Source organism: Cibotium barometz, chromosome 7, assembly GCF_041138505.1.
Source record: "Cibotium barometz isolate CiBa-2024 chromosome 7, ASM4113850v1, whole genome shotgun sequence".
NCBI classification, from domain to species: Eukaryota; Viridiplantae; Streptophyta; class Polypodiopsida; order Cyatheales; family Cibotiaceae; genus Cibotium; species Cibotium barometz.
This window is the reverse complement of record NC_141052.1, coordinates 34,274,042-34,290,287: the sequence shown is the minus strand read 5'-3', so window position 1 is coordinate 34,290,287 and position 16,246 is coordinate 34,274,042. Positions and strand designations below refer to the sequence as shown.

Genomic DNA, 16,246 nt, shown 5'->3' with positions numbered 1-16,246 from the left:
CTCTACATGAAGGCAGCCGACTGGTGATAAATATCTCCACGACTGGGGAAGATCCCAAGACCATAAAATGGGGAATAAATATGGGTAAAATATATGTGAGGGGTGACCAGCCCCTCTGACTAACATGGTTAGCCCTAGAGGCTAAAGTAGGACACAAAATAGGAAGCCAGCAAGTAGGGGATGATGTCTAACAACTTTGTGATGTCTATCTTGTTTGGGTTGACTTGGCGGGGCTTTGTGGGGTAGTCCTTTTGCTCAAGCAATCGTAGATTGCAATGGCAAAAGACTAACCTCTCCAACTGTGTTGTGGACAGTCTATTTCTCTTCTTGGTATGGAGTAAGGCCCATGTACTCCAATTTCTCTCACAAGGCCCAAAGCTACAGTCCTAAGAGAGAACTCGCATAGCTATCCGTCTCTGAAAGAAAACAAGATAGACATCCTCGGTGCTCATATTATAGGAACATGCTATAAATTTCTAACAACAAACTATTGGGACTAAATCCTGAGTCCCAAGTCTTACCAAGTGAGGTGCCTCAATGTCGTATTTCTCCCACCAAGAAACTGGCTACAACTGAGTCTCCTTTCTCTCTCTGCACTGCGTGACCCAAAAACACCGCTTCGATTGCGGAATAGAAGACGTTCATCCTCCAGCTTTAAGAGCAGATCCTCGTCATCTCCCACAAGCCTACGCATGTAGGCTGTCCATCCATCTTCTAATTCTTTGTTCACATACTCCTCCATAGAGGATGAAGAATATGGGCAACGGCATGGACGGGCCTATGAAACCAATCCCAACCCTCTTTCCATAAGATCCTGGACCCTTTATAAGAAAATCCAAGAGTAACAAAGTTTAGAGAGAATAAAAACATAAAGTTATATATATTCTTTAGCCATGGACAATTGCTAAGAATGAGTACCTGGCTGCAGACAATGCAGTACATAGGTCAAGAGCTTCTCCTATTTTGTCCATGAGTTCATAAAGAAGGCCAATAGTGCTCCCTCCATGTCTATCAATTGGAGAACGCTATATATGGGGTTCATCGTCTTCACTAGGCTTGTTGCATCCTCCCACCAAGCATCTCTCATGACCATGCGACAAAAAGCCAGTGCCTTAGGATCATTCCCATTGTTGCCACTCACGGCAAACAACTGTACGCAACAAGCCATGTCGTACTCTAACAAGCCTCTCCTATACTATGAACATATACACAAACCTTGTCTTCGAAGGCTTTAGAAGCTCAAGGTCACTGTTTGCCCTATACATGCTCAAAACCTTGGGTCTCTTGCAGACAAAATTGACCATGCTTGATGCTGCAGAGAAAATATGAGACACCCAAGGTAGCTTCCCCACATCCTCAACCATGAGGTCCAGGCTATGCGTGACACAAGGTGTCCAAACTATTGTGGAGAACAACTCAAGCATCCTCCCCATGGCCACACTGTTTGACCCGTTATATGTAATGACATGCACAATGTTGGTTGCACCTATTTTATTGATTGCCTGGCATAAGTGAGACCATATAAATGCACCTGTAACCACAATCCCTGCAGCTGATGCATCTATGGCACAAAGAAACATGGTTCCTTTGCAAGAAGAGACCAAAATATTGTATACATTCCTCTTTCTCACATTTGACCATCCATCGCAAGCAAGGTACATCCATACTTCTCCCATGTTGCCTTCAAAGGCTCCAGCTCTCTTGTCAAAGCTTCCTTCTCATAGCGAAGCTCCTTGGTGCACAATGTCTCATAGTTTGGACCCTCCCACTCACACCCAATGCGAGAGATAGCACGCATGGCTGACTTCCATCGAAGAGTCCGAGTGATATGAAAAGATAATGCACATTGCACAAACAACTTCGTGACCTCCCTAGTTAACTCCTTCATAGCTGCCTTTTGCATGGCTGCTCTCATATCTCCTCGCTTGAATAGAGGAAGAGCACTTCTCTTAGCTGTTGGCAAGGGCCTTGAGCTTGCAGCTTGCAACACCTACGTGCTCTCAACGTAATTGCTCACATCGCTCATTGACCTCTGAGATGCTGGAATAGCTGCGAGAGATGTCTCAAGCTGATCCCATGCAGGCACTCGTTATCAATAGAAATGCCCAACATTTCAGCTTTCCAGGCCTTGAGGCTGTCATAAACATTCTTTGGCACTTTTGTACGAGGGCCAATGCCAAAGCCCTTTGTTCAGGAAAAATGAGCCTTCAATCTCTAAGTAACTCCACGGTGCTTCTCGGAACAAAACTTGCAAGCCCATTTCATTGTGCCACTCCCACCATATCTTGCATTCACAGCATCAAAGGTCACGTTGTCCCACAGAGGAGAGCTCTTTCTTGGCATGATGAGATTCGAGAGAGAGAATAGGCTGCAGGCACGAACAAGAAGAGAGTGGGTGACACCCTACAGGGTCACCTTCGCTTAGTCCCAGGAGTGCAGATGCCAGAGATCGACGTTCTCAGGAGTCAAGGCGGCGCGTACTAAACGCGGGTGTACTTTCAGATTCGCTTGTGGAAAACAATGCAGCTCGTACCATACATTTTTTGTTTTTAGGTTTTAAAAAAACTTTGTTTGAAACCACGTTTCCTATGTATGAAACATCTACACATTTCATACACGTTTCCTAAATGTTGGAAACACACTTCATTGCTACTGTGACCCTAGCCTTTCTTCTTGTTGTCTACCGCCTTCTTTCTGCACTGCTGATAGCTATGTCCATCCTTTTGACAGCAGTCGCACTTCTAGGCAACAATGAGGTAGACTTGCCTTTGTTCTTGGACTTAGGCTGAGAGTGATTACCTTTACCTTTAGCCTTCTTGTTTTTGTTATTTTGTCCTGTGAAAGCTTGATCCCCTTTGCCAGACTGGGTGGAGGCATTCCGGCTCTCTTGGTCAAGTACCATAGAGACGACCTCTTCCCACTTGAGTTTTGTCATCCATCCGGAAGTGATCAAAGAGGATTAGAAGTTGTCAAAGGATGCGGGAAGCTGACAAAGCAGCAGCAGTGCCATATCATCCGAGCCGATTTCTTTTCCACAAGAGCGAATCTCATCCCAAAGAGCCTGCATTTTGTTGATGTGCTCCATCATAGTCTTGGATTTTGAAGAGTCCAATTTGTTGAGTTGTACCACAAGTGAAGCTCGCTTCATGGGAGTCCCACGGTCATAGAGATCTCCGAGACGCGTCCAAATGGAAGAGGCCGATGTCTCGTGTTTGATGTGAGATAGGACTGCATTTTTGCAATTGAGAAAGAGGAAAGAACGAGCCCGAGCATTGAGCTTGTCCCATTTGAGAGCTTCCTTCTTTCATTCTTTCTCCTCGTTGTCGTTGAGATTTACTTCAGCCGGATTCACTCGAGGAGTTGTGAGAATCTCTTCCAAATCATAAGTCTCGAGAATAGACTCAATCTTCACCTTCCAAACATCGAAGTTTATCCCGCCCAGATGCTGTCCTTGAGGGAAAATGGGTAAAGATGGCAGCTTAAACTCCAGAGAAGACATTGTCCCCCCCATGAAGCGATTGTTTGCTGAAAATTCAGGTGTAGGAGAGGTTTCTGACACAAAGATGGCTGGAAAACAGCAGTACAAGGCCGGAAATCAGTGACGCGACTGTGAAAATCAGCGATCAAATGTCGACAAATCATCAAGGACCTCCCGAGCAAGTGCAAGTCAGAAAACGCCAATGTTTAAGGCTCCTCCTCGCTGAAAACAGGCCCCGAACAGCAGCAAAACAGGCTGAAAATTGAAGGTGTGAAGCATGTTCAGGATCTAATGCATCGGCTCTGATACCATGTCAGAGGGCAGTGGAAACAGATGCACAAAAGAAGTGAAATGCTGGAGCTGAGAGAGAGAGAGAGAGAGAGAGAGAGAGAGAGAGAGAGAGAAAACACCGATGAATAACTTCAGAAGCTGAATACAAATGCCTGAGGCACGGAGTGGGCTCCGTGTGCAGAAGGAAGGGGTGGAAAACACTCAAAACTGATCAATCAGAATGATGGGGGGCAGTGCCTATAAATAGGCTAGGTGGAACCTCAAGAGTCGGAAGCTCAAGAGTCAGAAGCCGAAGAGTCGGCCATCTTCCTACTCTCACAACACAGGAGATGAAAATGATGAAAGTCATGCTAACAGCATAGATACCCTCCCTATGTTGCAATCAGTTCATGGAAGTTTGGAACTGTTGTCGGCATGTTTCAACACCATAAAAGGCTGCGCTTTTCACATGTATGCTGGGCTGCCATCTCGCTGCTGGCCGACTGGGTAGTGGGCTGGCCTATGGCTAGCCCCCATGCCCTTGGTGGGTCTTGGGGCTCGCCGACTGGGTCCTCAGCCTTTGGCTGGCCCTTGGTTGGCCCCCTTTGGAGGGCCATGGGCTGCCATGTGCAAGGCTTTGTGGCTGGAGGCCTAACCAATACTCAGTCCACCTCTACATCATTCTAGAGGGTTACAAAGACATGTAGGACATGCACTGACTTCATGTGTGGGACATGCACACCTGACCGTGACCATGTACAGGGTTTGTACACTTGACCATGATGCTCTATAGTGGATTCCTGGCTGACTCATCTCGGACAAGGACTCACAAAGGGCCAGTTACCACTCTCTAAGTCTTGCACCTTCTGTACAGATATGTCCACGGGGATGCACGTTAAAGGAAATGTATGAAGAAGGGAGGAATGCTACGTGCCTAACACTAATCCTTGGGATTAGGGCTTAGGTTAGTGGACCCTGACATTAGGGGATGTTTTTTGAACTAGCCTTGCTTATGCCTGTGTATTAGGTGATCCGGGAGTAGTCCTTACATTGGCAATAGGCAAACAAACTTGGATGCCAATTCAGCCCAGCTTGCACCCTTCTATGTTGTTTGAACTAACCTTGCTTATGCCTGTGTATTAGGTGATCTGGGAGTAGTCCTTACATTGGTGATGGGCAAACAAACTTGGATGCCAATTCAGCCCGTCCATCTGGGAGTTCACTGCCCATCGTAGAAAAGTTTGTAAACAGACTTGAAGCGAATAAAAATCATACCACAGCCGCACAGGCAAACGGACCTTTCCAAAAACTGCTGCAAGATTTCTCATAATCCACTGATGCTCCAACAAGGTTGGGTGATGCAACATGGTTTCTGAAACAAGCAGTGCTCGTAAATGTCCCTCTATCTGCAGGCATTGCCAAAAACAAAAGAAACTATTCAGTCCACCAAAAACATCCTCTAGCAGAACTTTGCAATAAAAACAGGACACTTTGCAGACCCCAGAAGCCCACTTCTTGGAATATATAAGGCTCATTCCCTGCAGACAGTTTCTAGCACAAATTGTACATGAATTATTTCATATGCTCTTCACAAGATGATTCATTGAAATTGACAGAAGAGACAAGCAGCTTGTTCTCCTGATGGATCCTAGCTATTCACAGTTTTCCACAACTTTTCAGTGCAGTCTCACCAACGTGACCATAGTGCATCATACCCCTAGATGAGAAAAGTGCATATACATCCTTCATAACAATAACACGCTAGATGATTAGAGCTATTTCCACCACTTATAACATGCACCTACGCAGCCTGTAATTCCTGCCTTCCAGGGTTAATGCCTCGGCCCTCAGACCTCTGGTGCAGCATTTATTGCCACACCCTTTCAGATCTGCTACTTGCTACCTCAAGATGCCTTGAATAACATGCCACCACCAGTGTAAAGAAACCCGTGTCATAGGGCAATGAAATTCATGTCTTATGCTCGGCACTCCCAGCCAGCGCTGAATATCATATCATGTCTACTCAAGAGCAAGGTCATATTATACAAGAAGCTGAAATCCATCATCGTACTTCTGAATTTTCAAATGCAGCTTCTACCTTTGTTTCTGATTTGACAGGCTAAATATGGCATGCTGAGTAGCTAATCCTGGTTGCGCAAAATTCAAATTACAACCCATCAGCGGGCCCCATCCAAGCAACCTGTAGGGGCTCGTCGGGCAAAATCTTGCCTCTCCCATTAGGAGATGTTGTGTAATCAGCCTTAGAACTGTGTGCACTTTCATTTTCGTGCCCATACAGCAATGAGCTCCACTAACTTCTTGTGCCTACTCTGAATTGAGGTTCATGCACATGCCATAGTTTTTAAACTACAATAAAAATGGCATTTGATCAGGGGACAAAGGACAGATATCCTTTTGCGATTCCGAAAAACAGTTACTCTTTATGCTACCAGAGTAAAATGATTCCCCATGATGTATGATTGCTTCTAAACCCTACCCTTGTTTCCAAATCCTACCCTTAGGGTTGATTTTTTAACTGATTCAGACAAAAAAACATCTCGCAACATAAATGAGAGGCATGCGGTATGCACGGGCATACATGGCGATGATATGATGATGGACCAAGAGTCATCGATTTCAAGACTATGTTTTTCATGCAAAATTACACTTCAGCATATTAGGGTGGTCACAGACTGCATAAAATTAGGGCTTGTCTGCAGACTGAAAAGGATCAAAAAGTTAAAGAGATTAGGGTTTGTTGCAGACTTACTTGAAAGGGGTGAAGGCGAAGCCCTGGAACGGAAAGCGCGGGTTGCAGAAGCAGCGAGTCTGGATCTCATGGTGGGGATGGTACTCTCAGATTGGCAAGGACCAGATGCAAGATACACGGCTTTCAATGGCAACCAAAGCGAACACACACAGAGGACACTTCAAACTGAACGTCTGAAAAGTCCACGCCAGCCTTTCTTTTTGCTCTCAATAACATCACACCCAATAGAAATTGCCCACCTCACACCTCTATATAAATGTGCCACCTTCCAACAAATGTAAGGTGTAGGTATCTATTGGTAAGACAAGTCGGCTCTCACTCGTCTCTGACGAGGTTTACACCTCTCTCTCTCTCTTTTCAGCCCTCCCCTGCTATCTATCCATCCCTCCGCACTTTACATTCTTTGATGACACATGTCAAAAGCCCGTCAAAAGAGACTTTAGTCTTTTTTATATATACAAGTCAGCTCTCTCTCTCTCTCTCTCTCTCTCTCTCTCTTTTCGTGAAATGGTGTTTTATATTATATGTAAAAAATGTACATCAGCCACATGGCTCACACAGAACCTAAGGCCCCAAAAAAACCCCCCACAAAAGATCCTCTAAAGGATTATGACCATGCAAACCTGTACACTAATAAGAAAGCCTCCTAGCCAAATAAGCATCCCAGATAAAGCATCAAAGATGAGCCAGCCGAGCCGCCGTAGACCATAACGAAATAGCATCTACGTCCAGTAGAGCTGAGCTGAGAGAAGTGAAGAAAACTGCCAAAGCAGCAAACCGCAGATACGTAGAATGTGCCCATGTATTCCAGACAAGGAATCAAAGATGAACCCATTCCGTGTAGTCTAAATATGCCAAAGTCCTGTCCATCTAAGGAAATGGAATATCAGAAGGTGACTGTCCGAAGCAATGACTTGAGGACAAATCCCAAATATCCACTGATGAGCCGAAACAGTAGACCTCTCTACTGCCTCCCAAACGCGAGAGACAAAAGACCAAATCTGACGGGCCACTGGACAACTCATGAACAGATGCATAACTGTTCCAGTGCATGTCGTGCAGAAGAAGCAAGAGGCCAATGTAATTTTACGACGGCTGAGCTGAACCCTCCCACCAACATCCTCCAAATGAAAACCTTACCTTGGTAAGGGAGTTTAGACTGCCAACCACGCATAAGAGTTTTCTGCCACCATGATTTAGACTTGTGCAATCCCCACACCTTATTGGCCTTGGCTAAAACCCAATCTTTCTCTGATACGAGCTTATGATAGACCTGGTTAGCTGAAAGTGATATCAAGTCACCAGATTTACATAGTGCCCAATCAAGCTGAGGCTGATCTGTAGATGGCTGAGGCAATGGAGTAAAAGGCTCAACTGCATGCATGATGTCAACCCATAGTGGCTGAAATGTCTGAGGAACCCTAAAGTATTGCCGAATACAACGAAACGAATATGGCCTATCACGACTAGGTATCACAGCATCTCGGATTCTAACCAAGCCTAACCTGACCATGTGGTTGAGTCGTATGCGTGAAGCATCTCTGTCTGGCCAAACAATGACACGCGACTCCACAAATGTTTCAAACTGCAAAGAGTTCAAACGTAGTCTTTCATGACCAGGATCCCACCGAGCCAATAGTAGAACTTCATGCCAAGAAAGGAGAATATGCGATAAAATGTGAGATGAGCGAATACGGACAGGATGAGCCGCATTCACAATGTCCCACCATGAAGCCTGCACATGTGTCCGTCCATGTGACAATCCCTCCAACTCAATCAAGTCACGAGCCATGAATACCCAAGGCTGCTTCTGCAAACACATATCCTGAAAAACCGCCCACCTACATGCCACCATATGCAAACGGACATCCAGTAAAGCAGCCCCACCCATTCTTTTGGGCGTCATAATGTGATTTCAAGCTATCCATGTTTGACCCATAATATTTCCTTGCCTCTTCCAAAGCATAAACCGAATGGGAGCAACCAAACGGAGAAGAGAATTGTGCGTCCAAGGTAGCAAAGGCAAAAAATAGAAAATCATGCTAAGCATAATAACCTGAGCTACCTTAACCCTCACGTGCATAGGCCACCCTTGAGCTTTCCAATACATAAATTTATCCGAGATCCGAGTAGAAATCCAAGCAAGAAGCGCTTGGGGGTCCACATCCACACCCACCGGATACCCAAGATGACGAACAATGTCTCCTGTATGCACCACACGGCCTTGCCACCCTAATGCCTCAAGATCAAATTCCGTGCATACAATGAGGGCTGATTTTGTTGAATTTATTTTCAGCCCAAAAGCCAAAGCAAAATTATTCCAAGCTTCCATTGCTCGATCTATATTGGTTTTTTCGGCCCTGAGAAACATAAAAGTGTCATCCGCAAGGGCTTGAGCAACCAATTGCTTGCCATGCGGGAGATGCAAACCAACCACTTCACCATGCGATGCCATAGCATCTAGGTAAGATAACATAGGATGAGTGGCAATGGCAAAGAAAAGAGGGCTAAGAGGACAGCCCTGTCGGAGAGAACGGGTGAGAGAAATACCATCCGAAAGTCCTCCATTGAGCATAATCCGCGTGATAGAGCCAGAGCCAAGTAAATGCACCAAATTAGCCATTTTGGGACCAAAGCCCATGGCTGTCATTAACTGAGAAAGGAAAGACCAGCTGACATGATCAAAAGCTTTTTCAAGATCCAACTGCACCATCACAATCTCTTGCTTCTTTGCCTTGGCATAATCCACTCCAATTTGAACATTAAGAATATTATGCAAAATATTCCTGCCATGCACAAATCCATATTGATATGGATGAATAAGAGTAGGAAGCACCTTCTGCAAGCGATTGGCAGAAATCTTTGTAAAGATTTTATACATAATACCCATAAGTGAGATTGGGCGCCAATGAGCCAAAGAAGTAGGCGAAGGAACTTTGGGCAACAAACGAAGTATGCCCAACTTCCAATCGGCAGGCATATATCCCTCATCCCAAACCCTTTGACAAATAAGTGTCAAAGGCTCTGCAAGCTGATCAGCATATTTTCGAAAAAACTCATTTGTCAAACCATCCCAACCAGGGCTCTTTCCCATGGGAAGTTTGGAGAGAACAGCTTCCACTTCCCCTTAAGTAACAAGAGCATCAAGCTGAACCACCACACCAGGGTCAACTTGATATCGTACTTCAGCAAACAATGACTCCCTTGCAGCCAGGACACCGGCGAGACATCCTCTCGAGGGGCAAGCAAATCTTCATAAAACCTTATGCAATGCTGAATAACCTCAGAAGGTTGAGTAACAAGGTTGCCTTGGGCATCCATCAGCCTAACAATATTCTCACGCATATGTTTTTGATGCAACTTATCATAGAAGCGATGAGATTGACAGTTAGCATCCCGCAAAGCATCAAGACGTGCAAGTAGTTAAAAGCGAACATATTGTGCTTCCTGCACATTAGATAGCTCCTTTTTCAGCCATTCTATGGCATCCACTACTTCAGCATCCATAGAGTCAGTAAACATGAATGCCTGCAAGCCCTTTAAAAGCGACTCAAGAAGAGCCACATGCTGTTTTTGTATAGAGGCATTAGCAAGACCATAATGCCGCGCCAATTTCCAAGTGTTGGTAAAATAGGAACACTCGCCAAGCATGATAATCAGCCATGGACACTCTTGTGGAGAAATGTTGTATCAACTGACGCATATAAACATCAAAAACTTCATGCTCCAAAAAAGTGTGATTTAAGCGCAAAGGCAAGCGTCCCAACAAGCCTTTATATGCATCCACAGGATGATAGACCATTTCAAACACAAGCGGCCAATGATCCGACAAAACCTGTGCTGATCAACCATCATAGTAAGAACCTCTGGCAAAAAGAGATCTTGATGTAAAATATACATCCTATCCAATCTAGCATGAGTGCCCCGAAACTGTTGTGAGGCATAAGTGTAACCCCTTTCATCTGGATGCAACCAAGACCACATGTCTTATTTTAGCGACCTTGCTGCAAAAGCTTCCCACGCCATTCTCTCCGAGCCATCCATTACAAAATGAGGCGACGTGGCTTGCTCCCCGGAGACACACATATTAAAGTCTCCCATCACAAAGCCAGGATGAGAGATTGAAAGAGCACACAAGTCATTCCACAGCAAACGGCATGCACGAGCATTATTTGGAGCATACACCCCTAATAACCATAAAGGCGTATCATCCCAACCAATTTGTATCACTAGAAATCTTCCATGAACATCTTGAATCACCAGAGAAGGCTGAAACTGTGAACGAACAGCAAACATAACACTTGACTGCGAACCAGGATGTCCGCTGTAGAAAACATGAAACCCCTTATATACATAGGTTTTGCCAGCCAACTTATGCTGCTTATGTTCAACTGCACACAAAACATCCCAACAACCACGATAAAAAGTTGTACGCCAAAGCCTGAACTGCTTTTGGCGCGAAGAAATACCCTTTACATTTCATTGTACAATTTTCATAAGCCTTCCCAGAAAAGGAATCAACAAGGCCGTGTACTAGGCCAAGGACAATCTGCCAAATCACGAACCTTTTGAAGCATTGCATTTTTAGACATGGTATTTGTGATCTCAGACTGCCCTTGGAGTTCCCGAGCATGTGCCAAAGAGTAATGACCATCCCATGGCGAGATGACCTCACCCTTCGAACCAAACATAAGAGGCAATTGTTGTTGTGCTTCTTTTGTTAGGCGACTTCTAATAGGATAGCGTTCTACCCTATCCACCCCAAGAGCCCCTGAACCCTGAGAAAGTTGGCCTCTCGGCCTCTCAATCCTAGTCTGTTGTTTGTTGCTGGGCACCTGAACCCAAAGGGCGACGAGCATATGTATGTAAGGGCCCCTGATGAGTACGCAAAGGCCCCCGCCAAACAGCATCTGAGAAATCCCCCCGCGGGGCAATGAATCGTGTCTTTTTACCACGTACTTCCACCCATGGTTGCTCAACCTCATTCTGAACATCCACATGTACATCCATGTGCTGGGCATCATGTAAAGGAGCATCATGCTCATCTTCCACGAGCAACTGTCCATCAACGATATCCTTGGTAGCAACAACTTGTTCTTTCTTAGGACATTCAGAGACAAAGTGGCCCATCTTACCACATTTGAAATAGTGGCCAACAAATGTATCCCACCTCAATTCATACATTAAAGGTTGCAGCCCAGCCATATTGACACGCAAATGTGTCGGCCTAGGTCTTCTAGTATCCCATAACATGCATAGACGATTTCGGTTTCTAGATGTCATTCGAGGTACCACCAAGACATCACCGATACCTCGCATGAGATCTGGTAAAACACGCCAAAACATTGGTGGGAATTGTTTCACTTCAACCCAAACTGGGCAAGCCTGGCGCAACATATCTTGGTACTCTACCATAGGCTTCCAAGGAACCACATGAACCAACTGCCCATCCAAAAAGAGTGGCACCTGCTCCAAGACTGCCCTACGGGCTTCCGAAGTGCGAAAAAGTATTTCATAAAAGCCTCTCGGACCATCATAAATCTCCTCAAGTGCCTTAGGCGACACCAAGCGGCCCAACCATGCTCTAAGACGAGGCAACAATGGAATACGCCCAGTAAAGAAGAAGATAGCAGCACAATCATGAAAATCTGCTAGCTGTTGTAGCAACAAAGGAGTCTCCATGCATACATCAGCCACACCATCATTATCTACTGCAGCCATTTGCACGCTATTTGCCTTCACATATTCTTGCAGAAGCTCACCAGTGATCTGCAAGCAAACATGCAAACTCCGGAGAAGGTACCTGAGAACTTTCCTCTGCATTTTCTCCAACATTCACCAGAGTGTAACTTGCATCAACATCAAGCCTTTGACGTTTTTGTTGCTCCGAGGCATCTTAAGCATAACCCACATCCTTCTCGATCATCTCCTCAATAAGATCCATGTTAAGGCTATTGGCAGCCATGCCACCAACAGCAGCAGCCGGGTCATCCAAATCCATGTACAAAAGCAAAGAAAACCCTTTCTCTCAAACCCTAATTCAGCACCTGAAAACCCTAATTCAGCACCTGCAAATCCTTAAACAGTTGCTTGAACCATTGCTGCACCCTTGAGAAAACCTGCAAACCTGATTTTTTTTAAAATTTTCTTCCACTGCTGCCTGAAACCCTAGAGCCGGAACCCTATTGACCTCTGTCGCCTCCCTCTCCCGCCGCTGACCTCTATCGAACGTGTGTCACCTCCCTCTCCCTACTGACCTCTGTCGCCTCCCTCTCCCGCTGACCTCTATCGAACGTGTGTCACCTCCCTCCCACCTGCTGACCTTTGTCGCCTCCCTCTCCTGCTGTTTCGAACGTGTGTCACCTCCCTCCCGCCTGCTGTTTCGAACAAGTGTCGCCTCCCTCCCGCCTGCTGTTTCGAACGCGAGTGGCCTCTCTCTCTCTCTCTCTCTCTCTCTCTCTCTCTCTCTCTCTCTCTCTCTCTCTCTCTCTCTCTCTCTCTCTCTCTCTCTCTCTCTCTCTCTCTCGCGCGCGCGCGCGCGCGCTACGCGCTGGTCCTGCCCTGCTCGCGCTACGCATTGGTGGTCTTCTCCCTGCTCGCGCTGCGCGCTCCTCTTCTCTCTCTTCTCTCTCTCTCTCTTTGCATTCTTTGATGACACGTGTCAAAAGAGACTTCAGTCTCCTTTATATATAGTATAGATATAGAAGAAAGGCTTTCGAGTCTCTACTAGGGCTTGCTTCTAAACGCTATTTTTTGACATTTTGGTCTCTCCAAAATGTTTGAAATTAACTGCTTTGTCATCAAGGTTACTCATCAAAAGGTTACCCTACCTTCCATGGTCCACCATATCAAAGAACCCTCTAGCTCACTTGTGATGGGATTTCCCTAATTAGAAGGTGTGAGCTTTCACCCTCCCATTAAATTGCAACACATATATGTCCATCCAACAAAACAAGCCTATGTAGAGATCCTATGCCAGTTTTTACGTATTTGTGAAGGATTGGTAGAGAAACTTGAGGCATCTAAAGTGTGAAAGGCATGGAAAAGATAAATAGTGGTCATCTAAGATGTCCCAGCATAGTTAATTATATCACAGGAAGGTACCTAAGGGTGATTAAAGCCTAGAGCTCTTGCCCATCCCCCAAATGATCTACCAACACTCTTAAGTCATTTTCTGAGGGAAGCCATCTCAAGGTGAAGCACCTTGCTAAAAAATCACTAGTGTATGTCATAATAAAGCACACATCATAATTTTTAACAAGGTGAAGTACCATGCTGAAAATCACTAATTCACATCATAATCATAAGGGGAAAGCTCATTTGAATGGAAGGACATTATGTTTGTAGCTCCAAGAAATGCCAAGTTGGGTTTTTTTTCAAGGGGGCGAGGGTATTTCATCTACTCTCTCGACAATATCCAAGGCAAATAAAATTAAATATAAACCTGTGAATAGCAACCATGACCTGCCCCTGCTCAACCCTCCCACACCCCCCTTTCCCTTTAGGAAATCAGGAGGAAGAGCTCTTTTTCACATGTGCACAGCCATCTAGCTTGTATGTCTAACTTGTATGGATCTTGAAGATAAGACTAAAACAACTTAATCAAATGCCAATTGGTTTTGTGTAATGTATGTGTGCCTTTTATACCATCATGCGCACACCCATCTAACCCGTATGAATCTCAAAGACAAGACTAAAACAACTGTTTATGGATCTTGCTAAAACAACTACTTATGTGCACATCCATCTAACTTGTATGGATCTCAAAGACAAGACAAAGACAAGACTAAGACAACTATTTATGGATCTTAAAGATAAGACTAAAACAATTGTTTATGGATCTTAAAGATAAGACTAAGACAACTGTTTATGGATCTCAAAGACAAGACTAAGACAACTGTTTATGGATCTTAAAGATAAGACTAAAACAATTGTTGATGGATCTCAAAGGTAAGACTAAAACAACTATTTATGGATCTTAAAGATAAGACTAAAACAACTGTTTATGGATCTTAAAGATGAGATTAAAACAACTACTTATGTCAATACTAGTTGGTTTTGTGTAATGTATATGCCACTTTTCGTATTATTACACTTGTATCTTTTATGATCCATTTGCCATAAATTTTTTAAAAATTTTTATCATGACTCTAAATTTTTTTGAGATCTACCCACTTGCTTTTGTGAAGCCTCAAACCATAGCCATTTCTTGATTAGATTATCTTGATTCACATCATTAGCATGATGGCAACTCTACTAAGCAAATCAGTAGGGTTAATCATCTCATCTAGGGCATAGGGAAGCAGGCGTAGCTTTTGACAATAGGCATCCTTCATCCCTGTTTTTGAGATTAATGTGTTTCATTAGCCTTTGTAATGGCTTAGCCAAGGCCTTTTCACTCCTTTACCTCACCTATTGACTCTTATACACCATGCTTTGAACAAAAAAAAAACAGGAGAGAAGCATGGCACAAAATGGTGGCCAACTTGTGTTCATGGGAATCATGGGAAATCTTGACGCTTCATTGAAGTCATTGGAGAGCTATACTCACCATTATCCATGGCATACCCTTATCATTGAAGCTTTCCATCCATGTTAACCTCTACCATTGAAGCTTCATTTTACTTCACATAACAACAAATCTCAAGTATTAGGGTTTTTCCCTACCTTGTGATGGAGGTTATATGGGTTTGACATGATGTGTATTACATGTGACACATGCTTTATGCTTATCTTAGTTGGTTTGATGTTTACATGCCATGATGAGGGCATGTTGATGTGAGATAGTTTGTGATTGGCTACCTTGGAGCTACACAAAGGATGAGGGAAGTGATGCATAAGCATGAGTACATGCTAAAGAGATGTCAAGTGAAATTACTAAATGAGCATGAGTCATGCAAGCCATGTAAGTAATCCTTACCCTACTCCATACAGTCGATCTTATTTTGCAATTTCATCAAAGAAATTAGAATCTACTATGGGAGGAGAGTACCTTAGCATCCGACAAAGAGGCCAAGGGGGAGTGCATCATGAAATTTACATACCATGAGTGATGTGGGTGACGCAATATAGAAAAGGATTAGGTACTCTGACATAAAGAAATGGCCCCAACTCTTGCCTTGGACTAAAACTCGGTAAGAGGGTAGGAAGGCTTTTGGCTGGGAGATCGGTAAACAAACACAAAGCTCATCAACAACCTCATACACCAACACACTTTTGGCATTACAAATTTCAAGGACTACATGTATTGATGCATGACATTGTGATGCTTATGCATGATATGTTTTGATGCCAAATGATTGGGCAAGCACCCCACAAACACGGCTATTGGTATTAGATGAGAGCACACTTTGGTATTCAGATTCAACTCCAAATACAAAGGAGATGGTGCCAAAATTCATCCAAAAGCCCACGTATAGTTAGGCATAAAACCTTGATTTAGTCATAAACCCTAAGTTTCTCATTCAAAGCAATAACACCCTTGCAATGTAATCAACCATGTCAAATCGGGTTGGTGAAAGTTGGTCAAACATGAGAGTTGACTTTTTTTGCATAATCAACTTTGGTCAAAGGAGGTTGACTTTTTCAAATCTATAATTGAATTTCCTTAACCTACTATCCAAGACCTACGCGCGTCGATGTAAAGAACATCCCAATCGAAGTTCGTCTGAGCGGTGTACTAGAAAGTGGACATGTGGCACAAATCCCAAACAGAGGTATACTACATG

General features: G+C 44.3%; 1 protein-coding gene across 12 annotated transcripts in view; it reads right to left on the bottom strand.

The window, feature by feature from the left end:
• LOC147636910 (dihydrolipoyllysine-residue acetyltransferase component 3 of pyruvate dehydrogenase complex, mitochondrial-like) overlaps positions 1–6,944 on the bottom strand; it is an 83,410-nt gene extending 76,466 nt beyond the window's left edge. For 7 of the 12 annotated variants that reach the window (XM_086800493.1, XM_086800496.1, XM_086800499.1 and 4 more), the window contains exons 1-3: positions 6,519–6,944; positions 5,047–5,154; positions 4,914–4,970 (exon numbers count right to left, since the gene is read on the bottom strand). In XM_086800493.1, the coding sequence (XP_086656619.1) occupies positions 4,914–4,970; positions 5,047–5,154; positions 6,519–6,588 (235 nt within the window). In that variant the 5' untranslated portion in view covers positions 6,589–6,944. The remainder of the gene's footprint in view (positions 1–4,913; positions 4,971–5,046; positions 5,155–6,518) is intronic. The other 5 variants (XM_086800502.1, XM_086800504.1, XM_086800497.1 and 2 more) reach the window with 1 other exon arrangement.
• Between the last annotated feature and the right edge of the window lie 9,302 nt (positions 6,945–16,246).